Below are 26,351 nucleotides of genomic sequence, written 5' to 3'. Positions count from 1 at the left end.
GGCTTCGTAGGGGCATCCAAGCAGCTGAGTTAATGCAACTAAATAAAGAAGCTTCCTATAGATATGGTGTCTTAGTTGCCATTACAGTCACTGTAGACCTAAGTTTCATTTATTTGCTTAAAAGTAGGTGTTCAGTACTATCAGAGATAATATTTAAAAGTTATGTAGATGTGACACTTGGGGACATGGTTCAGTGGTGGCCTTGTCAGTGCTGGGTTGATGGCTGGACTCAGTGGTCTTAGAGGTCTTTTCCAACTTAAATGATTCTATGGTTCAGCACTTGCAGTAGAGGAATTGTGTCCAAAATCACTACTGGAGGGGTTTTAGGCTTGCAGACTGATGCAGGTACAAAGCCAAGAAACAGCCATAAATTTTTACCTCAGTACTGCTTTCTAAGCAACTCCAACTGGCCAAAAAATGCACTGAAAACAATTCAGTAAAACTTCTCACAATTCTATTGTTCTGCTTTTAATCCAGGGAAGTTTATTCATGTTTTTAAAATAAATTTCCTAATGAGGCTGCCTTTCCTCTGTGATATTTGCTTCATTCACAAGGAAACTTGGTTCTTTGCTTTTCAGGGTGAGCTGAAAGACCTCACCCTTTCCTGTAGCATAGAAGACATGGCTGAACCCCTTTTTCTGAGCATTTCTGGAGAAGTGAAGGGACTACAGGTCATCTACTCGGTACCTTGTGACAGTGGAGTTGCCAGGTATATCTGACTGATTTTTATTTTATTTTTCTGACATGTAGCATGATTACTGTATTTTGGAACATGCTCATCTTTATATTTTTTCATGTAAGTGAAAGTGGCTTTAATTTGATAGGTTGGCATGCTATACATGATAAAAATTTTACCCAAAATAAATCCTTACATGGATAGAAGTGAAAAAATGAAAAACGCTGATGACAAAAATCATAGGCTGCATGGTCCTTTTACACTGGGCATCACAGGCACATGATGCATATTAAATGCTTTAAAATCTACTGAAATTGTCTGTGGCATAAGAAAATAAGACCCATCTTTAAATACCACGGTTATTTTTTCTGGCAGTGATGAAAGACGAATGTCACAAAGCCCATGTGACCTTCTTTTGGACTTTGGGTCTGAAGTTGCATGCAGAGATGTAGTAAAACGTCAGCTGATTCTTACCAATCCCACTGGAATCAGTGCTCCATTCACACTGGAAGTTGAGTATTTTACTGCCTCTTTACCAGCTCCAGAAGAAGGAACCTGCCTGTAAGTCTTGCTTTTCTGTGTAATGACTCGGATACTGATTTAGGTCTGGATTAAACCTGAAATCAGATTTATTTTTCTCAAGCTCCTCAAGCTACCTGGTGAAAAGAAGAGGGCCTGTCACAAAACATGCAGCCAGAAAAGCACAGTCAGGTATGAGAATAACTGTTAATTCCTTCTGTGGAGAGAAGGTAAAAGCCAACTGACTACCATATTCAGCACTGAAAGTGCCAGTCAGGCACCCATTTCATTGTTGGAGTATCTGTTGAAGTCCAAACTGTTAAATTACTTAGTTCTTCAGTTCATTTTTGAGTTTGAAAGCCCACATTTTATAACCATTAGATCAATCTCTGTCTTCTCTACCTGCTTCTTTTTCTCTCTCCCCCTCCTATTCTTTCTCCCTCTCTGGTTTGTCTTCTCTTTCTTGAAAACAGCAGCCTGAAACAAAGATGGTGATTCTGGTGACAGTTCACTCGCAGCACACGGTATGGATGACGTGCAGAATGTTTGGCTGTTTCTCTCCTGCACAGTTTTCCAGTACCACTGCAGCAGGCTTTCCTCCCCCAAACCCTTTAACATACCCTCCCCACTGAGGAAAGCTGCAGCACAGCCCATCTGTCATTTCTGATGTGTTGTACTGAAAAATGATAACATTTGGAGCCACGAGAGACTCAGGGAGGGGGGAAATGGGAGCGAAGTGCTGTGAAGTGTGGATGTGTCTTCTGTATCCAAAATAAAACTTGCACATATTGGTACCTTGCCATAGTGTTTGGTATCTGTTACACAGGCAGAGCTTTTCAGCTGTTGAATTAGTGCTTAAGATTAGGAAAATGCTGTTCTGACAGATTCCATGCAGGCCTTTAGACGAAGGCTAGGTGACTCAGAATGTGGAAAGGCTTTGCTCTTTGTAATTCACTCTTTGTGTGGAAGAGCACACTGAGGTAAACAGGCAGCTGCTGAAAGAACATTAACCAGTCAACACAAATCCCAGCCTATTTTCCTCAAATTGAAGGTGTGTTTTCATGCAACCAATTAGTGCCTTGCATATCCCAGAGAGTCCTGGATCAGGTTGTTGGAAGGGAGTTCTGCTATAAAATATTCTGGGCAAGAACAAACCTGCAGGAAAATAGAATAAGGCCCACTGCAGCAGGGAGAAGTGGTATAAATGTGAGTTGTGTGAATGATCCCAGGGTTTCTTTGAAGCCAATGAGGTTAAGCTGGTTACCACCAGCTAAAACCATGGTCCTGTGTATTCTTTGAAACACTTGCTTTGTTCCATTTCCTCAAAATTCATCCAGTGCTTCTTTGCTGTGCTCCTTCAGAGTTTGAAGCAGCAGTGCTGTCTCAGGGGAAGGGAGTAGCTTTCCATATACAACCTTCCATGGGAACTCTGAGAGCCTTCCAGCAGCTCAGCATAGAAATAGCAGCTTACAACAACATGTGGGGAGAGTACCAGGACAATCTTATCTGCAAGGTAGGTGGGGTTTTGGTGTCAAGTGAAGTATTGCTATGGCAGACTTTACACCAGTTGTATTTCCCAGATTCCTTTCTGTTAGAATTGCTTTTCCAGGTTTTCAGGACTTCTGTAAAAATTCAGGTTAGATATTGTTATACCACTACCTGCAGTGGAGGGTAAGGAACAATTGTTTGCTCTTACAGTCAGGTTTTGGGGGTGACATGTTTATCCCTTGGGGTGTTTTCATGTGCCTTTAAGATGACTGGAGCAGCTTTGATTTATAACATCTGTTTGGTAGCTGGCCAGTGCACTGCTCTGCTCTACCAACACAATATATTGTGTAGTGTGGAGAAGCAGCAGGAAAGCTGATAAATGCATGAGGTATTGCATTCTCCTGCTGAGAAGAGTTGTTGTTAGCATATGAATTAGATGCTGTCAAAAGAAACCAACCAAAATTTTTGAAAATCCAATCAGTTTTCAAAATGTGATCTTGTAACACATAGAACTAGGGTTTTATCTTGATTCTAATACAAAAAAATTAATCTTTAATAGGTGGGAGACTTACAACCTAAATTAATTCCTATGCAAATGACTGTGAAAGACTGTCCGATCTTCCTGCAGATGACAGGACCACAAACAGAGTCACCCATTATCAGGTACAGTGCAAAATACTCTCAGAGGAATCAGAGAATTAAATACCATTGGACTGCAGCCAACATACACACCTGTTCCATCTCGTTGTGATACAGTGAGAAGGTCAGCAAAACACTGTCAGTATCTGCCTCTAGAACACCAATGCATTTGTCTCTGCCAGCATAATTAGAAAATACTCCTGCATACAAGCCTGCTCAGGTTTGACAGCAACCACTGTCCCGGGCTTGCAGTCGTAGAAATTCACCCAGTCCAGCCTCAGCTGACTCTGTGAAGATGGGAACTCATCATTTCTCATCATTTCTCATGATCAGTTCTCATCTGCAGATCATTTCTCCCTGGCCCTTTAGCTGGAGAAATGCAGCCCCAAGGTAAAGAGGAGCAGGGGAAAGTTTAAGCCCTGTCATTGCAGTTGCAATTGCACCCCTGGGTGAGGGGTAAGGGTTGGTTTATGGGGACCATGGCACTTGCACGTGGTTAATAAAACAATATTGTACTTCACAGTGTAGATTATGCTTTGCCTGAGAGCCACTCTTAACAGGCTGCCAGTGCAGCCAGGTTTGCTTCCACTTTTAAACAACTCTTTAGTGTTTTCAGACACTTTTGTTCTCTGCATGTACTGATAACGAGGTTCCCCCCCAGGTTTGGCACTCATGTCTCAGGAGGGTCTCCTGTCCTGCGGAGGGTCCGGCTCAACAATCCCACTCCCTTCGGTAGGAATGACTTTTGTACAGCAAACATTGACACTTTCCTTGCATTCCTTATGAGAATAAATATAAGGACCCATTAACATGTTAATTAACAGGCCTACTTATTGCCTAATCAAGCTGCTTTTTGTAAAAATAGTAATAGTGTATGAGAGAGTGACTCAGTGTGTTGTTCTTATGGAGCTGCACATCCTATCCTGAGGTGGCTGGGTTTTCCCTCACTGAAATGGTGGGAACTCAGGATTTTCCATCCTGTTTTTATAAATCTCTCACGACACTAACCCTGGTCAATCAGATGTGCTACCAGCTTCTTAGTGGCATCGCTGGCCCATCTGTATTTAGTCTTTTTAGCTCTTGAGTGAAATTCTAAGCTTCTCAGAGCAAAGTCAACCACCATTTTTATATTTTCTGAATGCCACCAAACACATTTGCTTAAACAAAGTAACTCATTATTTATTTTAATGTCATTACAAGTATATTTTAGGACCTAGAAAGTGGCCAAGCTGTAGGAAGAACTTCAGTGGTTTTAGTTTTCAGCAAACATGGTAAGCTTCAGATATGCTTTAATACAAATCCAGTTGCCAGACACAAATTTGTCACTTGGTATTCTGGTTCTCTGGTACCAACAAAGCTGGGAGCCCTCTCACTGACCAGCAGTAGTTGTCCTTTTTCCTCTCCCATTCAGACATCCGCCTGGACTTGGAAATTTACAACCAAGAGGAAGACGATGAAAAGCTGGTGGACCTGCTGATGCTCTTTGAAGACCCTTTTCCTCCTCAGGACATGGTTGGAAATGAGGCTGCATCAAGTGGTAGCACCTCCAAGTCAGAGATCGTGTTAAAGTTGGATCAAACTGCTGTTCCCTGTGGAAGCGTTTATCCAGCTTCCCAAACCACGGATGAGGTCAGCTCTTAGCCTGTTTCTTACACTGCTGCTGAGATACATGATGGGTTTTTTGGCATGAAGGGTTGAAAACAATAACAGGAGATGTAACTTGTAACTAAGAGCTGGATTGTTAAAAGAAACCTCAGCTCCTCTCACAGTTGAAAACGCAATACGTGGGTAGGTGGCTGTGGGGATCAGCAATCTGTTTCCAGAAGGAGCTGTAAGCAATCAGCTCTCCTTAAAATTGTTAAAGAAGCTGAAGTGATACTTTTTAAATACTGTCCTTGACAAACTAATGCCATTATTACATAAAAGAATTACCATAACAAAAGCTCCTTAATTTGGGTGTTTTTCTCATGGGTGCTTTAGTGTCAACATGTGCTGTAGTCAGGGGGCAGAATCTGACCTCTACAATTCCAAGTGAGGCTAATGATATGGAGGTATTTATCCCAGTGCTAAACTTAGATTGGTTCTGTTACTCTGCTAGAATATGGTTACATCTATTACATGTGAAGCTTTATTATAATGTGGCAATTTACTGTCTGGAAGGGCTGGGAGTGACAGGGAAATGGTATCTCCCAGAATACACATGTTTATCTGGCAACAGCTTTACAGAAAAAGTGCTAAAATCCCATTTGCTCCTTTTCAGCTCAGAAGGCATAGTTGTTTTGAGCACACCTTTGACCTTTCTTGTGCACTAAGGGAACATTATTGCCCTGGAGTGCTGGTTTGTAGAATGGCCAGAGGTGTCGTGGTTGGGTGCTCCTCTGGGTAGAACAGGACCCAAGCATGCACATTTTTGCAAGGAATCCAGGAGCAGTTCCAGGAGAGCTACTCTGTGCAAGAGAAAATTAATGTACAGGACACATGTCCAACCTTTGTGCCAGAAAGAAAGAAACTGGAGCTGGCCATGCTCACTGACCAGTGCAGCCTGCACATCACTCACATTCCTCTGCTGCAGTGTAACAGTTTGAACCATTCCCCACCCCTGTGTCCCTGCAGCCTCCAGGCTCTGACAGCAAAGAGAAGGAAATCAGCAGTCAGGAGCCTTCAGCAGAGAAGATTGTCTCTGTGCTCCTGCGACCTCATGAAGGGGTTCCTGCAGACAGCCCCTACTCCATTACTCCAGGACAGATAGTAAGCTCTTACATTTTCCTTGTGCTTAGATTTAGCATCTTTTCTGCAGAACTGTGGAGGCAGAGAATGAGGAGTTTGGTTTGAGGTAGATTCTACTGAACAGTAAAATCAGGAGGCTGGAAGGCTTCGAAGTCTTCAAGATGATCATGAGAAAAGCTTTCCAAGTCAGCAGAAAGTGTCCTACCTGCACTGAAGCAGTGAACTGATGACTGGAGTTAAGTGCTCAGTTGTACTGGACATTCCAGAGTCTGGCCTTTTCACTTGAATTGCCTTGGTGAAATGTGGGAGCCACCCAGCCTGAAGCTTTGGAAACATGTTATTTAACCAGGGTAGACTTGCTAAGGAGATGTGGCAGAACCTGGAGATCAGGCTCCTGGGAAAGGGGTGCTCCACAGACAACTCTTTTGGATAAACTGTTGTAACCCGCAGTGCTTCAGAAATAATTGGAATAATTGGTGCAAATACAGGCCACAGTGTCACAATCCCTTAGGAATATCATGGACCAAAAACAGCACTGTAAAAGACCTTACTGTGAGTGACAGGGTTGCCCAAAACATCAGTGTGTCAGTTTTCATTTTAAATATTAGTAATTTTCTTTGCCAAAGGGTTTCGGTTACAAGCTAGAATGAGCTAAAGATTACATGAAAGAAATAATGACTGAAATGGCATCTCAGAGAAATTAATCTGCAGTCAACTCTGGGGTGATTGAGGCTGAGACAGGTCAGACAAACAAGTGCCTCCCTGTGGAGGCACCTCCTGGACGTAGCCAGCAGCAATATCAGGATTTAACCAAAACCTGTGCAGTGCATTTAAAGAAAGCAAAATCTAGTCAACCTGTAAGTCCCAGAAAATCCCCTTCAGCTGGCCAGTGCATTTGATTACATTCCCTGCTGTCCTGTAAAATTAAAAAATAGTCAAGACTAAACTGAACTGTAAAATACTCTTAGTTCACACTTGTAACTCTACAAAAAGTGTTTCTTGTATCTGTAAGTTGTGAGAGACTCACCTGAGGTAGCCATGGAGTAAGAGTGGGCAGAACTGGGTATTTTTAAAAACAAACAGTTACGTACATATGTTTGTGTACTTAGAGAGTTGGTGTGTGACTGTGTTTAAACCCTGTTGGTGCTTAGGAGTGCTCACACTGACGTTTGCAGCCGAAACATTTGCCAGTTTTGCTGTCACATGTTGGCATTTTAGCGCGAGCCTGAGCGTAGCCCATGCCCGGGGGATTTCATGCTGCTTGTGCAACTCTGTTTTGGCAGCCGAGCGCTGAAGGTGCTTGTGCAATCGCAGGCAGCTCCCTGCCCTGAACGCTTCTCTCCCGGCCGCAGGTGATTCCAGGAGGTGGCAGCAGCGACGTTCACATCTCCTTCACCCTGCTCGTCCTCCCGGGCACCGCGGCTGAGGTGCGGTGTGAGGGGCTGCTGCTGGGCTTCATGAGCCTGGACGACAAGGTAAACCGACTGTCACTGCCAGGCCAAAGGTGACTGGGAAATAATCGTCTCCCTTCCTGTAATTTATGTACAGGCTGCTGTGTACCTGGCCAGTCTGTATAAACAGTCCTGTTCCTGCTACCCTGTACATCCTTCCTTAGCTGGGGTTGTTTCATCTGTTGCATTTGTCTTTTAGCTTGGAAGTGGTGTGGGAATGTCACCATCTTCTTGTATTGTCTGGGGCAGCAGACCCCAGACAAAAGCCCAGGGTTTGAAACGCTATCACAACATCAGGTTTTATTGATAACAATAGTTAACAATGGGAATGAGGCTCAGGACTGCTGAGTCCTGTTCCTGGCTCTGCATCCACCTTCCTGTGTGAATTTGGACAGCATATCTCTCCTCTGGGAAACTTCCTCTTCAGCAACTGCAAGTGCAGCTCACGGGCTGATGTGAGGTTTGAGCAGTGTTTTATGAATGGCTCAGCAGAATTGTTGCAAAGGTACAAGGTGAAATGAATGAATAGTAACACAATATTTTAATAAAAGCAGCCCTAATATTCCTGAGGGAAGAAATGTAGAGTCACAGAATTCTAGAATGGTTTGGAAGGGACCTTAAAGGCCATCTAGTTCTAAATCCCCTGCCATGAGCAGGAGCGCCTTCCATTAGACCAGGTTAGTCCAGGCCCCATCCACCCTGAACACTTCCAGGGATGGGGCATTGACAGCTTCTCTGGGCAACCTGTGGCTGTGCCTCACCCCCTCAGAGTGAAGAACATCATAAGATCTGATCTAAACCTGCCCTGCATCTGTACTACCCACAGCCCTTCAGAGCTCACCTACTGCTTGGCCCTTGCTGTTCCATCATGTCTTACAAACAAGCCCTACTGTTTGCTTGGCAAACAGCCTCTTGGGCTATAAGTAGGATTTCAAGTTTTAGTGCTATCATTTTGTACATAATTTCTGGTTTCATTCTGTTGCCAGCTTGCCAGGAGGGTGCCTAACAAGGTGCATCGCGGACAGGGCTACGGAGCTCCAACGTTACGAGTGAACTTGGAAGGTTTCCTGAGGCATCCTCTGTGAGTACCATCATGCTGATGCCTGGTACCCACGGGGAAGGGGTCAGCCTGGAGACAGGGCTCTGACCAGCTCTGCTTCTTTGCCCTCAGGTTAAAAGTAGAGATGGGTCACGACAGAGGAATGGTGTTTTATTCAGTGGCAAGTGAGCTCCTTCCCGCTAAGCCTCTGTTAGGAGTGAGTATTTCGCACACTGATGCATTCAGCTGGTTTGTACTGCTGGGAGAATTCAGAGCTGTGTGCACATGGCCTTGAAAATGCATCTTTGTCACCACTAGCCTCATTTTCTATATTGCACATAACAAGATAGGGAAGAAAAAAAGTGCTACCAATACTTATTAGCCAGGAATAAGTAAAGCTGAGTTTGGGCAGTGCCTATTTTATACAACTTTCTCTTTTTTCGTAGAGGAATTTGTAAGTAGAGGAGTAAGTTCTGATTTTCAGGACGTGAAGGTCCAATAGCAGAATGAGTCACTCCAGCTTCTTTGACCCTTGACATTCAAAGACTTTAAAACTTTATTACGATATTTTTATTTTGGTTTTTCACTCAAGAAATGTTGAAAAACACAAGTAAAAAAATACTGGGTTGCTTTGGGGTAAAGTCCTTCAGATCCCCGCTGGCACTCAGTGCCCAGACCAGCACAAACCTCTCTGGGGAGTTAAAACTAACCAGTTCTGAATCATTTCTCCCCCAGGTTTTGACAGATTCGGTGGTGACTCAGAGTTTGAAACTCATCAATTGCACCAAGGTTCCTCTGTACTTCAGGCTCCTCCTGTCTCCGCCCTTCAGCGTGTCCGGCGCAGATCCCAAAAAGGGTACCAAAACATCCCACAGCGAGAAGGAGGAAAGAGAACACCAACCACAACATGTACTTTATCCACAGCAAAACATGCTGGTAGGCTCAAAAATAATAACCCTCTGCCAGAATAGAGAGTTTAGTAATTGGTGTGTTAGTGTGGCCCAGATGAACCACAGAGAAACACAACCAGCATAGAAATCTCCCAGCTTCAGGGGAAATAGTTGTATATTAGCAAATGCTAATTACTGCCATTTTGCCTGCTGTATTTCAGGCAAAGTTCATTTTTCTGAAGTGGTGCTGATGTGCTTTTCCCATAAACTCTGACCTGTTACAAACTCCTTTAGTTTTTGGAGCTTACCTAAATCAATAGCCATATATATGCTGGACAAATTAAAAGATTTCCAAACTCCCTCATTTCCTTAAATTAGATGCTGGTAGTGCAAGGAGAGGAAAATTTTATTAGTTTTAGGTGTAGAGATTACCTTAAAGGAAACAAAGTCCTGGAGTAGAGAGTTAGGTAAGGTGCAAAGAATGAGTAACAGCTGCATTTTTGAAGTGTGCTTCTCCTTTTGCTGTGTTCATTCTGACAGAGACACACACATTTCAGTTCTTTGTGTGTGGGAAGAAAGAGAACTTACATGTCTAAGACATCTTTGGGAATATGGTATTTGTAACCCCAGGCATTCAGAACCTTTAGCTTGCTAGAGATTGTTTCTCCCCTGTGGTTCAGAGATCAGCTGTTCACCTTTGCACTCTGTCTCTGTGTACTGGATTCATAGGAAATAGCTGTGTTTTTTCTCTAATTATAATGCTTTGTTCCAATGGGAATTTGGCTGCTGTCATGTCACTTTTGGGTATTCCAGTGGGAAAATGTGTGCCTGGGCCTTTGTGTAATGTTTACTTTGGATTTCCTGCACACAGTGTCTTCTTATGTGGTGATCATCTGGATTCCTCTTCCCACAGGTGAAAGTGTCATTCCACATAACTCTGGAGTTACTTAGGTATCAACACTTGCCAGATACCCAGCTGCTTCCTGGATCCCAAGTGCTCCATCTGGAGAACGGAGAGAGAAAGTTGAAGTTTGATCAAAATCTGGTCATTGAGCACAGTAACCACACTACCCAGGTGAGATCAGAACCTCATCTCTGGGCCCTGGGAAAGGGCTGTTTCAGCAGCACCTCTGACTCAGATTAGGATTTATTCAGCCTTGAACTACAGGCACCTCTGGAGCAAATGGTGTAACTGGGGTAAAGTGAATGGCCATGGGGTTGCTGTGACTCTCAGGTGGACAGAGCAGTTTGGGGTCCCACTCTGGTGCTGATACCCCAGCCCCCCGCACAGGGTGACGGCCTGGATGGCACGGCTCAATCAAAGGGTGTGACTCTGAGACAGGGTCAGGGCTGTCCCAGGGAACAAGCCAGTGCCTGAGTCACCAGGCACTGCCTCCTGCAGCACCCAAGAGCTTCTGGAAAGGCTCCTGAGTCCATCAAACCCCTGCAGTGCTCACAGCCCACATGTGCCTAAGGACTGATCATCTATAACCCCACCAAGCCTTCAGCAGGCCCAGGACACTGCAGGCACTTCTATTTGCTTTTCATACCAGGGATTTCTGAGGACTGACCTGTGCAAGAACGAGCACCATATCTAAGATACAGTCAATTGAATAATAATCTTGAGCAATCTGCACAAACTGAGTGACTCACAGTGGGCCACATGCAGTCCCGAGGGACAGCAAGATGCTGTAATGTCTGCAGCTCCACAGAAAACCCTACAAACAAATGAGACTGTTCACTCCATGTTACTTCACTAAGACCACAGTGTCTGGTTTGAAAACCTGTCCCAAAACAGTAACACAAGCAACAACTTAATTCACACAAGGCTGCAGGATGGGACTTGACTGTTATGAAAGAAGACAGAACAATGACTCTTGATTCAGTGCTTGGGGTTAGGAATGATCCAGCTGGAGCAGGTATTATTAAAGCTCTACAAAAATGTGATGGATTTTATTCTCCTTTCCCTTCCCTCTGTTTTGCAGCTGGTCCCAGTGACTGCTTATCTCACTGTTCCAGTCCTGGAGCTCTCTTGCAATGTGGTTGATTTCCAGACCTGCTTTGTTGCACAGACCAAGACAGAACATGTTTTCCTGTACAACAGGAGTGGCTGTAGAAGCTCCTGGACTGCCTTGCTGGGTATTCTGGTTTTGCAATTGATTTCCTTGTTATGTAGTTTCATATTCAGTGTTTTTATCAAGGCTGCATGCACTCACTCAGTATAGAGGCAATTTGTGATGATGGTGGGTGCACACATATGTGGTCTGCTTCTGTTCTCACTTTTGAGGGCTTTTCCTGTCCTCTCTTTCCTCTACCTTTTCTGACATCAGTGTATCACTACTGATTTCCACAGTTACTCCTCATTTAACCAAAAGATTGACTCTCAGCCCTCACAACTCGTGGATGTGCTCTGCTCATTTATAAATCAATCCTGAGGGGCAACAAAAAGCAGCAGCTCCTCATGAGCTTAGTTTGAGCACCTGTCTGATGCTGTTAACAACAGATGGGCTCCAGAGGAAAGAAGATCAGGGCTTTATTATTTTAACATGGAGGCCACTGATCACAGCCCTGGATTAGAGGATGAAAACAGAGGCTGGGCACGTGCACAGAGACCCTCTGATAGTGTGAGATGTGATTTATTAGTTGCCCAGCAAAAAGGTGCATTGTTTTAAGTGCTACATGTTGTACATACTTATATGGAGGGTCTTGTTATGGCTTTGTTTGACATTTGCCCCTTTCACTGCAGAGGAGCAGGAAAGGCCCAACACCCTGGAAGTATTTTCAGTCTTCCCAACCAGTGGAATTTTGGAGGCACGTGAAGGGGATGCACCCACCAGAGAGATTTTGCAGATCAGCTTTACTGCAAGGTACAGGTAACAGGACTGAAGTCCTGCTGTTGGCAGAAAGTTGGGGTTGCTCAGACTGGAGGGGCTACCTGAGAGCTGGAAAGGTGCTTTGGACAAAGGCACGGAGTGATGGGAAAAGGGGGAATGGATTCAAACTGACAGAGGGCAGGTTTAGGTTAGGTATTAGGAAGAAATTCTGCATTGTGCGGTAGGTGAGGCCCTGGCACAGATTGCCAGAGAAGTTGTAGATGCCCCACCTCTGGAAGTGTTCAAGGCCAGGTTGGAGCGGGATTGGTGCAACCTGGGATAGTGGAAGGTGTCCCTGCCCATGGCAGTAGGGTTGGAATGAGATGAACTTGGAGGTCCCTCCCAAACCAAACCATTCTATAAATCTTTGCTGACACAAAGCCTTTAATTTCTTTGCTCTAATTAGGGGGATGCAACTCCTTGTAAGAAAATTCAGCTTCTACTACAAATTATCTTCTTGGAAGTTACCACGTGGTGGCAGAAATTTTTAAGACAAGTCTGTCCAGCTCTGAAAACTGCTGACAGGGAAGTTTCAGGAAGCAAACTGTAGGTGACTTGAGTTATTGTCATAACTTCCACCTCCCTGGAATATGATCCAGTGATTTCCATCCCTGGAGCTAATGCTCTCTCAATGGGATGAAGCCTTGAGCAGCTGCTCCAAGCCATCCCTGCTCAGAGCAGCATGGTGGACAAGGGGCCTCCCCAGGCTCCTGACTGCCTAGATTTTTCTGGAATGCTTCTGAATATGCCCAAAGCACTTCTTTTTGTCTGACAAATACGCTAATCAGCATGTCTGAAAATGCCTGGAAGTACCAGAAAGCAAAGATGTCACCGTGTAGCAGCCAGCTCATCTGTGCAGCTCCAGATGAGGAATTCCCAACACAGCAGAGCTCAGGACCAACATGGCATTAGGAAATAATTATATGCAAGGTGTGAGGTGATTTTAATAACTCACCTCCCCAAATCAGCGGTTTTCCTGCAGGGGAATTGTTTTATGAGCAGGAAGAAACAAAAGCTGTCTGGCAGAACAGGCGTTTGCCTCAGGCCTTTACAGAACCATCACTTGGACGCAGAGAAGTCCTTCAGAGGAACAGCGTAAGGAATGTTGAGTGGCATTAGCCTTTGGCAAGTTATGCTGTGAGATTTAGCACAAAACTACACTTGCTGTAACCTTTTTGAAGTTCCTTTACAGTCTGAGCTCCACTGATTGCCCCACATCTTAGGGGAGCGACAGAAACTTTTCTGCTTCAAACTTTGCCTGTCACAGGGAGGAGTTTTCTCATCCAGGCAGTGCAGGTGTTTGCTCTCAGCAGAGCTTTGCTTCATTTCTTTAAATACAATTTTACAAGTAGGAAGATGCTCTTCTTACAAACATGAGGTTAATAACCCAGTGTCTTCAGGCACAGACTCAACCATTCTTTTCAAACACCCTGTATGTACCTGTGGGACACAGCCCTGGGAAGTGAGACTGTCACCTGGACTGGACACTAATATTAAGGACCTGTGCTTGTGACTTGGAGCACTCTTAGGACACCACTGTCCCCTTTTTCCTCCACACAGAGCTGCAGGTTGCTGTAGCTGAACTGTCTTTTTGCTGTGTCCTTTAGGAGCGACACTGACTATGAAGCTCTCGTGACCATTACTGGAGTGCTGGGAGAGAAGCCTTGCAAGCTGCACATCAGAGGACGAGGAATGCACAAGGGGAAAGATGAAGACCTTTAATTTAAGCAAGACAGTGTGGGATAAATGTCAAGGTAACAGGCTGGATGCAGATGTGCCATCAGCTGAGCCTGTATTTTCCTCTACTTTTGTTCTTTTAATAGGGACTGGAATTTTAGCAGAATGAAAATTTAAGTTAGGAAGAAAAAAATTCTCATGGTGCCTAACTAGTCATAAATTCATCCTGTGCTGTTACTTTTATTGTTGTGATAAGCTTAGCATTAGCCACAGAACAAGATCTTAAGTTGCAAAGCAGCTCTGTAAGTAAATCAGGTCAAAGCCCTTTGCATGGTCCATCACACGTCAAATTACAGCTGAAGACTGTTCCTACCTTAAAGTAGCTTTTGCTTTGCCTCATTTATTTGTTTGACATTAAAATGGACATTGACACATAATAAAAGCAAGAACTGGTGAATAGGCCAGCATTCCCCAGGCTCTTTACTTGAGGCCTTACGTGAAAAGGAGAAGAGCCAACTTTCCCTGGACTCCTTGGAAAATTATCAAGGTGCCTATTTCATCATGCTTGGGTCTTGAGAACATCCCCTACAGCAACAGAGGGAGGAACCCTTCCTCCTCTCCATTCAGTCCCCCCACATGGTTCCCACTTACTCACACTTCTTTTTAAATGTTTTTAGTATTATTTTAGCTAAAGGTCACCGAAATTCCCACTTCTGAGCCTGTTAAATGTTTTCCACTCCCCTCCCATAAAAGGTTTTTGTTAAAGGCAGTGTGTGTGGGAAGGGGCTGGCATCCACACTGGAGAACAGAAAACACACAGAGCTGCATGAGCAACGAGAACTCAGGTTACACACAGCAACCTCAGTGAGAAAAGACTCTTGAGGATGGTAATGCCTCTTTAAAAATAATTCCATCTCTTGGCTCTAAAATACAGCCTGATTGCTGGGTGAGAGAGGCTACAGCACGGGAATGTGAGATATCAAACAGCTCCAACTCATCATGACATTCAACTAACAACCACGATAAAAAGGAAACAAATGTATTGCAAGAACCCAATTGTATTATTAAGTGCAAAAACAAGAGTCAGGACAAAGAACTTCTGTTTGTTACAAATTTAAACATTTCTAGCACAAAGTCAGTGAGTACATTTCTTTTTCAAGCCATTAGCTCTGAGCTTCAGTGATCTTCCTGTTCAGATGAGAGAGAACAGATAAGGGATGGTAGAAGACACAAGATCTAACACACATTTGTGTTAGCACTGAAGGACTGAGCTGTCACTGATGTTCATGTACTGCTTGCAGTAACTGTAATGCCGAAATTTGCTTTGTTAGGTAAGTAAATAAGATTAAGCACAAGCTTATCCGTAGAATTAGACGTGTTGTAAAAGATGGAATGGCCACTTCCAAATTCCTGGCTTCTGGCAATCCACAGAACCTTTCTATTCAGGCACTTCCTGTGGAGATTACATTCCAGCCCTTCCACTTTCCCCCACTGGAGGCTTCAGAGCAGCTCCAACAGCAGAGCTACAGCCCATCCTCCAGTGTAGGGACAGCGTCAGACACAGACAACTTGTGGCCTGGATACGACAGACACAGTTGTAAACGAAATTTGAAGTCCTTGCTTCAAAACAAGCTGTTTCACACTTCTTGAAAAATGGTCAAATCTTTTTAAAAAACCTGGTAAAGCCTTTTCATGTGCACTGATGCTTTCATTTTGAGTGACACTTTTAGACAATTTGCCGTACAAAAATACTGTCCCGTGAACTATTTCTCTTTGATAATATTCACAGAATAAAGAGATTGATTAAATTAAAAATATTAATTCGTAAACAGCACACCAGGGCCTGTAGTTGAACATCAGCTGAGCTAATTTCTCACGTCAGGAAGCCACGTGCCAGTTTTGCATTTCCCCACCTGCTTAGAGGAGCTGTTCCATTAATTCTACTTCACAATTTCTGCCTAGAATTTGCAGGTCTAGTAACGAATCTCAGAACCCACTTGATTTCACAGTGCAAATCATTTGCTATCTCTAGGGGAGGCAGAGAGTGAGCTGTTTGGTTGTTCTGTCAGTACTGGAGTTACTTCCCCGGGTACTCGAACACGGCTGCAGCGCCCATGCCGGTCCCGATGCACATGGACACAACTCCGTAGGCTCTGAAATGACAGATGGGATTAGGAAAAGGACAGCTCAGGTTTACATCATCTGGGAGAAAATTAAAAATTAAAAACACAATAAGTAAGAGCTGCCCACTGCTCTCCTTTGCCAACAAGAGGAACACGAGTAATTCATATTCCGAGCCATCCAAGGGATGGAGAAGGGTTACCCCGAAACTGTGGGGACCCCTGAGCCTGTGTTTGTGACACACACGGAGCTGTTCAGGCCAGCACAGATCCTCAGCACTCACCTCTTCCCTCTGCGCTTCAGCTCATTGAGCAAAGTGACCACCTGGCGAGCACCAGTGCAGCCCAGGGGGTGCCCCAGTGCTATCGCTCCTCCCAGGGGGTTCACCTTCTCCATGGGAATGCCCAGCTTCTCAACACAGTACACAGCCTGGAAAGACACAGGGAATGCTTTCATGCTGATGCTCTCGTCTCCTTTAGTTCTCAGCTCTTCTCCTCCAACTCAGAGGCCTGGCTCCAGCCAGACCCCCTTTCCCAGGGGAAAGGAGTGAAAGTGGTTACAAGAGAAGTGAGCTACAACTATCCACTTCATCTCAAACTGAGCCCATGCACATGCTGACAGACATGTCACAGATTTTAGGGTATCATAGAATCAACTGGGTTGGAAAAGCATTGATCCAACCCCCACTGTGGTTCCCAGACCATGGCACTGATGTCACATCCAGTCTCATCTTAAAAACCTCCAGGGACAGTGACTCCACCACCTCCCAGAGCAGCCCATTCCAATGTCTGATCACTCTCTCTGTAAAAAATTTCTTCTTAATATCCAACCTAAACCTCCCCTGGCAGAGCTTAAGCCAGAGCCCTCTTGTCCTGCTGCTGATTGCCTGGGAGAAGAGACCAACCCCCACCTGGATACAACCCCTCTCAGGGAGTTGTAGAGAGTGGTGAGGTCACCCCTGAGCCTCCTGCTCTCCAGGCTCAACAACCCCAGCTCCCTCAGCCTCCCCTCACAGCACTTGTGCTCAAGTCCCTTCACCATCCTGGTTGCTCTTCTCTGGACCTGCTGCAGCACCTCAATGTCCTTCCTGAACTGAGGGGCCCAGAACTGGACACAGCACTTGAGGTGTGGCCTCACCAGTGCCAAGTACAGAGGAAGGATCACTTCCCTGGTCCTGCTGGCCACACTGTTCCTGACAGACACAGTAGTGAAAGTTTCCTGCCTCCAAACACCACCTGACAACAAATTACAGCCCTGTTGAAACAGATTTTGCAAGGGTGCAATAGCAAAGATCACATTCTCATTCACTGGACTTTTTTTTCTAATATTAAGCTGCATAAGCTTATTTTTATCTGAAAGAAAAGGAAAATAGTCTGCACATGTTAATAACATTCAGCTAAAGATGTAATATGTGGAACAAATTCAAATCTTAGCCTGAAGACCAAGCTAAAATACACTCAGTTGCCAAGCAATGCAGCAACTCAAACAGGATGATCACTCACCTGGCTTGCAAAGGCTTCATTAATTTCATATATATCAATGTCATTCAGAGTCAGACCTATGGGCCACAAAAGGGAGGAGTTAAAAGATGGTTTTGCCTCATATCAAAGAGAATAATTCACTCACAGCATCCCTTTACGAATTCCAGTTCTTCTCCACTAATGACAAAAGAAGGACCTTGGCTCCACATGGGCTATCTACACTTGTACATGTGTTTACAGGCAGCAGTGTCTAAAGACTGCACAACATCACAGTTCATGGCACTGTGCCACTGAGTCTGCCAAGTTTCCTTAGATTAAGTGTGATTTCTCTGCAGAGGGATTAAGGATTGAAGGGTGTTTTGAAAGTGAAAGATAAAGCTACAGGTGGGCATGTGGCCATAGCCATGGCAGGCAGGCACAACAATAATCATCAGCTATAGAAGCTGATTAACCTAATGAGTTTCCTAAGGACCGCTGGCATGGTGCCAAAACCATAAAGCAAAAAAAACCTCAAAAACCAAACACAAACCCCAAACCCCCCAATGCTGGCCATGTTAAGGAAGAGCACTAAGTGAACACATGGCAAGTGATTTAGCGTTAACTGTTGTGGAAACTGTGCAGGGATTCATCCTGAGCTTCTCAAAGGTGAGTGAATGACAATTTACTCATCCGTGCAAGTGAACAGCATTGCAGCAGTCAGAGGCAGCACCTCTTTTAAGGTGTGGAATTTAATTTCACTGCTCCTGTGGCCCAACAGCTGCTCATGCTTGAATAATGTAACTGATTTCCCTTTTGCCAAGGGAATGTGTGAATGACGGGGGGTTCTTACCTGCCTTCTCCACAGCAACAGGGATGGCGTAGGCCGGCCCAATGCCCATCACATCAGGTGGCACCCCCACCACAGCGAAGGACCGGAGCACCCCCAGCACCGGGAGCCCCAGCTGAGCTGCCTTGGAGCGCTTTGCCAGGAGAACAGCAGCTGCTCCATCGCTGACCTGGCTGGCATTACCTGTTGGAACAGAGCTGTTAACACCTTTTTTTGCCTGAGCACGTTCTAGAACAAGGCAGGCAAACCACAGAAACAACACAGATTTAACAGCTGAGCTGACCTGCTGTAGTGCTCCCGTCCTCTTTGAAGGCAGGTCTCAGCTTGGCCAAGCCTTCCAGGGTCGTGGAGGGCCTAATCCCTTCATCTTGGTTCACGGTGATTGTTTTTTGGTTGCCCTCATTATCTACAACAGTGGTCTTCACTGGAACAATCTCAGCTTTAAACAGTCCCATCTGCTGAGCTTTTGCTGCTCTGGTAAAAGAAGAGTGTGGAATGTTAAAATATTTTTGAGGAAAACTGCAAGAGAACTAAAATGAAAGAAACCAGTTAGACAGGGAGTGAAGTAAGGTGGGACTTGGTACATCCTCGTTGAGTGATGATCAAGACAACAGGCAAATTCTTCTTTCCATTCATGGGAAGACAAACTCTTTACCTTTACATCAACATTATGGGCACTGTCCCCAGACCTGGGTCATCACAGACTTCTGAGCAAGATCCCTGTTCTGTTCCCATCAGCACCTCTGTGACTGACTGACCACACCACCAGCTCCAAACATGAAGCTGCACTTGTCCAGAGGTACAGTCACATCACAACTGTATGAAAAGAAATGAATCCTGATGTTCAGACATCAGTTCTTACTTTTGAGAGTTTAAACAGAGCACGTGGGCTAAGCCTCCACATAATGCCAATGACTTCTGGCAAGTTAAGGAATGGCTGAAATTACACTTGTTCCTGGCTTTGTCCTACTAAAGACAAGTTAAGCTTTAGACCACAGACTTTAATTTTCTATCATTTAACTGTAACCTTTCAACCCAAAACAAGGTGATGTGCATTTGCACAGTTCAGTGTGACTCTGTAGGGTGGAATCACTTATTCCAGCCCATGGGACACCTTCCAGTGGACACCTTCCACTAGACCAGGTCGCTCCAAGCTCTACCCACTCTGGCCCTGAACACTTCCAGGGATGGGGCATCCACAGATTCTCTGGGCAAGACCTTTAGCAGTAAGGGTGCATTGAGGACAGAACCTGGTCCCTGAGACAGCAGAATTATCAGTAGGGAACAGCTGCCATGACCAGACTGATATAAGCAGGCAGAATACAATTAACTAAACTAGAATTAGCTCATGCCTCCCAGATTTAATCTTTCCTCTCAACAAGGTATTTTAAAAGCCTCCAAAGTGGAGTTGATTTACAGGATTTACCTTCCAGAGGTAAATCCTTCAAAGGGAATATAAATTGGAGATCCAAAGCTTGTTTTACCCCTCATCACTTTGCGCTTTTACTAATAAGATATTCAGTGCTCCCAGGTGAGTTAAAGTGCTGAAGGACAGTTCAGTAACTCCACAGACATCCTGAGACCAAGGCCAGAAAGTCACCCCCTGCCTCACGTGAGCACGAGGATCACATTCACATACCCTTTTGGTTATCAGTCCCACGTCAGTGAGAAAGGCTGGCATGCCAAGTTCCCTGAGCAGCAGGGCCAGAACTTAAAGGTTAACTGCCCTGTGCAGTGGCTTCCTGTGTTAGATAAATAATTGGACCGGGGCAAGGCTTAAACAGGGCTCTGGGAGCGAGTTTAACTCTTCAATGGCAGCAGCTTTACCACATCCCCTGCCACTGCTCAGCCAGCACAGCCCCACAGATCCCAGGGTCAGTTGACTTTGGCAGTGATTGAACCCCAGAGGAAGGTTATCAGAGGTAGGACTGGACTCACTCAGAGCCAAACACCTGCAGCAAGGACAAGCCACTCTTCTCACAAGCTCAGCAGTTCCCTGCAAACAGCTGTGCTCAACTATTCCCTCTTGGGAAAGGTTCCTTCTGCTGCTGCTCCCACATGCAGGTTCCACTGATCCTGAGCCAAAGCCACTGTGAAAATACCACACTACAGACTCAATCCACAAACCTCACTGAGGCTGTGTCATAGAAACATGGAAGTTGGATTGGAAGGGACCTTAGAAATAATCCAGTTCCAACTCCTTTGCCACAGGCAGGGACCTTTGGATGCTGAAAAACACAGGGGCCAGGGTTCATGTGCCTAGTGATACTTGAGCAGGGTCAGTCACACCATCCCCAGGACAGCTCTGGACTCCAGTTCCCTCATCACACACAACCCTGGACATGCACTGATCTTGGGTCAGACCATCTCAAGCTTCCTTACTCACTTAAGGATTGGAAGGCAACAAAAAGGCTGCACTTGACCTCTCTTGGGAAATAGCAGTGTGTTTTCTAGCTGTATTTATCCCTTAGCTAAAAGGTTTAAAAAAGAAAAACAACAAAAAAGGCATTTACTTCTGCTGGGAAGCCAAGGCAAAGGCATCTTGCTTCTTCCGGGAGACCCCGAACTTCTCTGCCACATTTTCTGAGGTTATTCTGGGGAAAACAACACCAAAGAGTTAATACAAGACACATCTAATGGAGGTGCAGTTGGCTTCTACTGAGACAACACAAGGTACAAGGACTGGCTTTAGTCTCGAAGCCAACTGCTGCCTTCTGAACCAAGAACTGCTGGCAGAAACAAATCCTGAGTCAAATCTAGCACCAAAACAAGGTTCAGATCCATTCTTCTTGCTCATCAAGCCATTGAGCTTCAGACAGGAAATCTTTCCTCAGAGTTGCAGATGTTTATAGAATGGCCTGGGTTGGAAGGACCTTAAAGATCATTTAGTTCCAACCCCTTTGCCATGGGCAGGGACACCTTCCACTACCCCAGGTTCCTCCAAGCCCCATCCAACCTGGCATTGGACACTTCCAGGGATGGGGCAGCCACAGCTTCTCTGGGCAACCTGTGCCAGGGCCTCAGAACAAAAAATTTTTTCCTAGTATCTAATCTAAACTTGTTCTCTTTTCAGGTACAAGCTCTTACCCCTTGTCCTACCACTCTATTCTCTTGTAAACAGTCCCTCTCCATCTTCCTTGTACGCTCCCTTCAGGCACTGGAAGGCCACAATTAGGTCACCCTGAAGCCTTCTCTTCCCCAGTCTGAACAATCCCAATTCTCTCAGCCTTTCTTCCCCCATTTCACATCATTAATCTTCCACCACCACCAGGGAGGATGCTGACACACAGCTCCAAGCTCACTGAATTCAGATTGATTTGAAACTACAGTCCCTGAGGAGACAGAGCATGTAAGAAACCCTTCAACTGTGGGAAGGGGAAACACTTACCCCATAGGAATGAGGCAGTCTCGAGCTTTGCTGTTGTCCATCATGCTGGAACTGATATCACCGGGATTATTTGCACTTCTGAGGGACATTGTTTCCACACTAGACACAGGAAAAATTTGAATTGCTTCATTAAGACTGATCAAAACTCAGTATCCTGACAACAGGCTTTCCTATTATCCCACAGAAACACAGACTGCTAATTAAGAACTGGCTGAGGCAGAAGCTCTTTAATCATCAATATACGAATTATCATGAAATGAAAACAGATTGCAAGGTTCAATTGGTCCTTGTTCCACCAGAACAGGATACCAATGTCAGCAGTTAATTTCTCGTGTTTCCACAGCTAGGAAGGAATTGCTAATGATCCTGGCACTTCTGTCCTCAAACATAATGAGAAACCCAAGGTTCAAGGGCTGGAGTTTCCACTGAGATTGTCAACAGCCATAAAAATGCCACTTAGAGCTTAAGAACAGGTTGGCAGTAGAATAAGAGAAGTATTAAGCAAACCATGACAAAGAACTTTCAGTGAGTTGCATCATTTATATTTCACAACACAAAGAATTTAAGACACGGATCCCAGAGGCTGCAATCTTTGACCTACAAATGAATTAACACTGAAGATATTCAAATTTACTGCAGAAATACACTGCCATCACTTAAGACTGGTGAGCTTTTGCAAAGTCAGTCTAGATTATGAAGCCTATGATGGGAAGAGGGTTTGAATTCTATTCTGCACCACACAAACACACTTCTTCTGGAAAATGAAAAACAAGCAGAAAGTAAGGTTTTCCCCCCCAAGCAGCTTATAGTAAATGCTCTGAGCAATTTAAACCAGCTCTAAGGACACTGCATTACTTGACTCCAGCTGCAGTTTCTTAAAACAATTGTGTTAAAGTGAAGCTGTGAAAAGCATCACATGTTCCAGCACAGGCACTGCCCATGAATGCCAGGTACTCTGCCCACAGCAGAGGAACACACCTGTCCTGCTGAGCCCTTTATTTTGCAGCAGCCTAAGAAGGGAAGGGTGTTCTCAACACCTGATCTTGCTCAATGTGTATGTGCAGGTGCCAAGAAGTTGTAAATACAAACCTTTTCCTGATGGATAAGTACGTGCAATTCGAAAAGGACTTAAAATCACCAAGGTAAAGCAAAAGACAAACCCAGTCTTTTAACCTCAGGATTACTGAACACTTTTTCACTTGTTCTTCTAAAGTGAATGTATGTGGTCACTAATAGTTCTCCAAAACCAACTTAACATTTACATAATCCTCTAAAAAATAAACACTTCTTATGATTTTAGGCCTGAAGCAGAGAACAGCTTGTCCATCCACCACAGAACAGCTCCTGTAAATCTGCAGAGCACTTCTTAGCACAGGTAGGACATTAACTTCTTTTCCAAGACAGCTGCTGGTCTTCCAAGACGACAGTTAGTTGGAGATTAGTGAAAAAGGTAATTGTGGCAGGCTATTGCAGAGGGACAGGCTGTTATCTCTAGGAAGCCTAAACAAGTACCATGAAAAGACTTCCTTACCCACAGGCCAGGCCAATGTCATAGGATCCATTTCGGATGCCACCTGTAACAGCAGTGCACAAACATTCTTACTGTCATCAGGAGCAAAAGCATTTCCATCCCAGCTCTGGTTTCCAACCCCCTGAGGCACCTGGCACAGCCAAATGGGCATCCCCTCACCCTCCTGCCTGCCAGAGCGAGAGCCAGGCCAAGGAGCTGCTGGGGCTGAGGACTGACCATGACCTGTAAGGGGCCAGAGAGGACTGCAGGGACCCTTCTGGAAGCTGCCTGGTATGGAGGTGATGGTAGAACTTATCCCCAGAAATCCAAGTTACTTCTCTAGGGATAAACTCGGCCACTCAAGGTTATAAAAGCATTCAACCAACACCACACTGAAAACTCCCAGCAGCACAAGACATTGCCACTGTTTGCACTGCTCAGAGAGACTGGAGGACAGGAGGAATGAGCACTTGGGGTGGGGCAGGCACTGACTCTGATCCCAGTGCCCATAACACCTACCAGCTATATTGATAATGGCCTGTAGACCTGAGGAGCACTGCCGGTTCACGCTGGAGCACGGAACCGTCTCTGGAATACCACTGGAAAGCAAGACAACATCGGCAAAGACTCAGTGATGAAAACCACCACCAACCCAAAGCTCTAAAGGGAGCATTAAACCACCTGATTAAACTTTAACCCTCAGGTTTCCAGGCCAACCCCTTTGTACGTTTGTTGACCTATTTGGTCCTGCACCAAGGGAAAGCAAAGTTCAAAGGTAACTTCCACACTTGATTTGCAAGTGGCTCTGAGTGCTGTTTCCCTATGAGTCTGTCTTCGGAAGGTCCTCTCTAAGCAGGACTCTCTCCTGGGCCTAGATACCAAGCTCTAATCTGAGCCAGAAACCCTGAAAAGTTTTGCAATATTCCTAATTATTGGTGGGCTCCAAAGTGGTGGTAATGCACTGACTGACAGAAGCAAATAACAGCAACAGACACCAGCTGAAATATTTGGAATCCGGGATCCAGCTCAGTATTAGCCATCAACCACCAACACTGGACAAGGACAGAGACATCTGAGCCCACTCCATGGCTCTGGGACCAGGAACAGCAGAGAGAATCTCAGCCTCCCAGTCTGGAGAAGCAGCAGGTGCAGATGGGAGCCCACAAAACAAGATCTCCCATTCAGAGGCAGCACAAACAGATTAAACAGCCTCACCTCTGCCTCCCTGTCCCTTTGCCATCAGTATTCTCCAAACACTCGACCAAAGTCTAGTTTCTAGGCAAAAGGTGGATTGCTGTAATTCCTGGGAGCACATAAAGCCCCATCACAACCTCTGATCCCTGCTCCGCAGCCAAGGCCCAGGGAGGAGAGGGAGAACCTCAGCCTGGGTGGGAGTTTACCTCAGAAACTGTGCAACTCTCGCAATCAAGGCGCCAGCTCCGGGCTGCAGCACGTTCCCTGAATGCAAAGATACAATTCCAGTCAATGGGTTGCATTCCCCTTGCAGGCATCAAAGGAATGTTCCCATCACCCCTGGCTCAGCACCACCCAGCACCCAGGTCCCCCCACCATTGATAGGACAGGCGTGAAATCAGGATACTGCCTTCCTAAACCCAACGCTGCACACTAACCCCTCCCAACCCATGAGTATCCCACAGGACACCAGGAGCAGTGTGTCCCACAGAGCCACCCAGGCCACGAGGTTCTCACTCACCCACACAGATGTCTCCCAGGGCCTCGGGACGGAGGTTGACATCCTGGAGGACAGCTCTCATCACGGCAGCCAGCAGCTCGTCGGGTGTCGTGTCCTGAGAGCACAGGGGATCAGTGCCACCAGCGAACACCAGTCACAGCCCTGCCACCAGTTCACCTCCAGACCACCCCAGAGGGCTGATGTGTGGGCTAAGGCAGCTTTACTCCACTTCTCAGCTCACACTGGTTGTTGTTTTCCTGCTGCAACAGAGTTACCCTGTCTTCGCCCCAAGTATCTTTCAAGCAATTGGACACGCACTCTGCTTTCTCACCTTACCTCTGTTTTTATAGGAACACACTGTATTGGGCCTTCAAAACCAAACGACTGCAGTGAGTTACATGGCAAGACTCAGCAAAACGAGCCCCTTGACTTATTTTGTGAAAGAATTTATTTCGTGGCCCCTCAGCTGGTGGGAAGCAGCGCCAGACCCGCCCTGAAGGGTGACAAGGAGCGTGCATCCTTCGGGGCCATCCTGGCACCACATTCCCGCAGAGGGCTCTGTGGCTGCGGGTTCCAGAAGGGCGGCAGGTCCGAGGAGCTGAGGGACTCGCTGCTTTTCCAAGGGGATGCTCCACGTGCCAGGGCAGGTGACAGCGGAGACCGCGGCGGGTCCCAGGGGACCCCTCGGGACACTGCTCGGCTCTTCTGGGCGCTGCTCCGGCCCTGCCGCTCCTGGATCACCCACCCCGCGCATTAAAACCATCGCAAAATGTTCCTCTTTTTTTTTTTTTTTTTTTTTTTTTACACTTTTTCAGAGTAGAGCAGCTCCTGGACGCCCAGCACCCAGATATGCGAGGAAGAGACCCCGGCACCCGTGAGGGGCGAGGGGGGAGCAGGCGGGCAGGACCCTCCCATCCGTACCTTGAAGCCGCCGCGCTTGGCGCGGCCGATGGCGGTCCTGCGGCCGTGCACCACCACCACGTCGTCGGGGCTGGCGGCCCGCGGGGGGCCCCCGGCACAGGGCACAGCCCTCGGGGCGGCCGCGGGGCCCGGGGCGGCCCCCGAGAGGTGCCCGAGCACCAGCTGCGCCCGCCGCGCTGCCACGGCCGCCATCTTCTCACTGCCAGCGGCTCGTTTGCATAGCTCCGCCCCCTCATTTACATATAGGAACTCTACTGTAATGATCCCCCTCATTTGCATGGAAACGCCCCCTCATTTACATGTCGGGGACATTATTGGTCACAGCCCCTCCTCATTTGCATGGCCCCGCCCCAGCGGCGAACCCGAGCCCCGCGAACCCGCAAGGCTGAGCTTAAATAGGCGAGGGGGTAAATAAGGAAGGTTGAAGTGAAG

At 46.1% G+C, this 26,351-nt stretch overlaps 2 protein-coding genes across 2 annotated transcripts in view; one reads left to right on the top strand and one right to left on the bottom strand.

The window, feature by feature from the left end:
* Positions 1–14,335, top strand: part of DLEC1 (DLEC1 cilia and flagella associated protein) — a 33,494-nt gene extending 19,159 nt beyond the window's left edge. Inside the window, exons 23-38 of the mRNA XM_050318178.1 lie at positions 579–709; positions 1,052–1,237; positions 1,320–1,387; positions 2,557–2,708; positions 3,243–3,346; positions 3,984–4,054; positions 4,734–4,951; positions 5,936–6,070; positions 7,402–7,524; positions 8,487–8,581; positions 8,672–8,756; positions 9,275–9,475; positions 10,343–10,504; positions 11,415–11,568; positions 12,176–12,296; positions 13,910–14,335. Coding sequence (XP_050174135.1) covers positions 579–709; positions 1,052–1,237; positions 1,320–1,387; positions 2,557–2,708; positions 3,243–3,346; positions 3,984–4,054; positions 4,734–4,951; positions 5,936–6,070; positions 7,402–7,524; positions 8,487–8,581; positions 8,672–8,756; positions 9,275–9,475; positions 10,343–10,504; positions 11,415–11,568; positions 12,176–12,296; positions 13,910–14,024 — 2,121 coding nt within the window. The 3' untranslated portion in view covers positions 14,025–14,335. The remainder of the gene's footprint in view (positions 1–578; positions 710–1,051; positions 1,238–1,319; positions 1,388–2,556; positions 2,709–3,242; positions 3,347–3,983; positions 4,055–4,733; positions 4,952–5,935; positions 6,071–7,401; positions 7,525–8,486; positions 8,582–8,671; positions 8,757–9,274; positions 9,476–10,342; positions 10,505–11,414; positions 11,569–12,175; positions 12,297–13,909) is intronic.
* Positions 14,336–15,019: 684 nt separating this feature from the next.
* On the bottom strand, positions 15,020–26,122 carry ACAA1 (acetyl-CoA acyltransferase 1). Its single transcript, XM_050318167.1, has 12 exons — positions 25,920–26,122; positions 25,020–25,113; positions 24,706–24,763; positions 23,825–23,904; positions 23,327–23,369; positions 21,796–21,894; positions 20,921–21,001; positions 18,691–18,881; positions 18,411–18,590; positions 17,603–17,658; positions 16,384–16,529; positions 15,020–16,132 (listed from the first exon to the last, which is right to left on the bottom strand). The coding sequence occupies exons 1-12, from the start codon at positions 26,109–26,111 to the stop codon at positions 16,057–16,059; spliced, it is 1,296 nt and encodes a 431-aa protein (XP_050174124.1). The 5' UTR covers positions 26,112–26,122; the 3' UTR covers positions 15,020–16,056.
* Positions 26,123–26,351: the final 229 nt, after the last annotated feature.

This window comes from Myiozetetes cayanensis, unplaced genomic scaffold (genome assembly GCF_022539395.1).
Source record: "Myiozetetes cayanensis isolate MyiCay16 unplaced genomic scaffold, myiCay2020 scf1, whole genome shotgun sequence".
Classification (NCBI taxonomy): domain Eukaryota; kingdom Metazoa; phylum Chordata; class Aves; order Passeriformes; family Tyrannidae; genus Myiozetetes; species Myiozetetes cayanensis.
Note: the sequence above shows the minus strand (reverse complement) of the source record. Positions and strands in the feature narration are given on the sequence as shown.

Bases quoted from the DNA above. Each gene is read 5' to 3' on its own strand.
- ACAA1 (XM_050318167.1), bottom strand. From the start codon at position 26,111: ATGGCGGCCGTGGCAGCGCGGCGGGCGCAGCTGGTGCTCGGGCACCTC. The intron at 21,002-21,795 runs GTAAGTGTTTCC...TGTTTTCCCCAG, and splicing joins GACTGCCTCATTCCTATGGG to AATAACCTCAGAAAATGTGG. The intron at 17,659-18,410 runs GTAAGAACCCCC...TGTGGCCCATAG, and splicing joins TGTTGCTGTGGAGAAGGCAG to GTCTGACTCTGAATGACATT.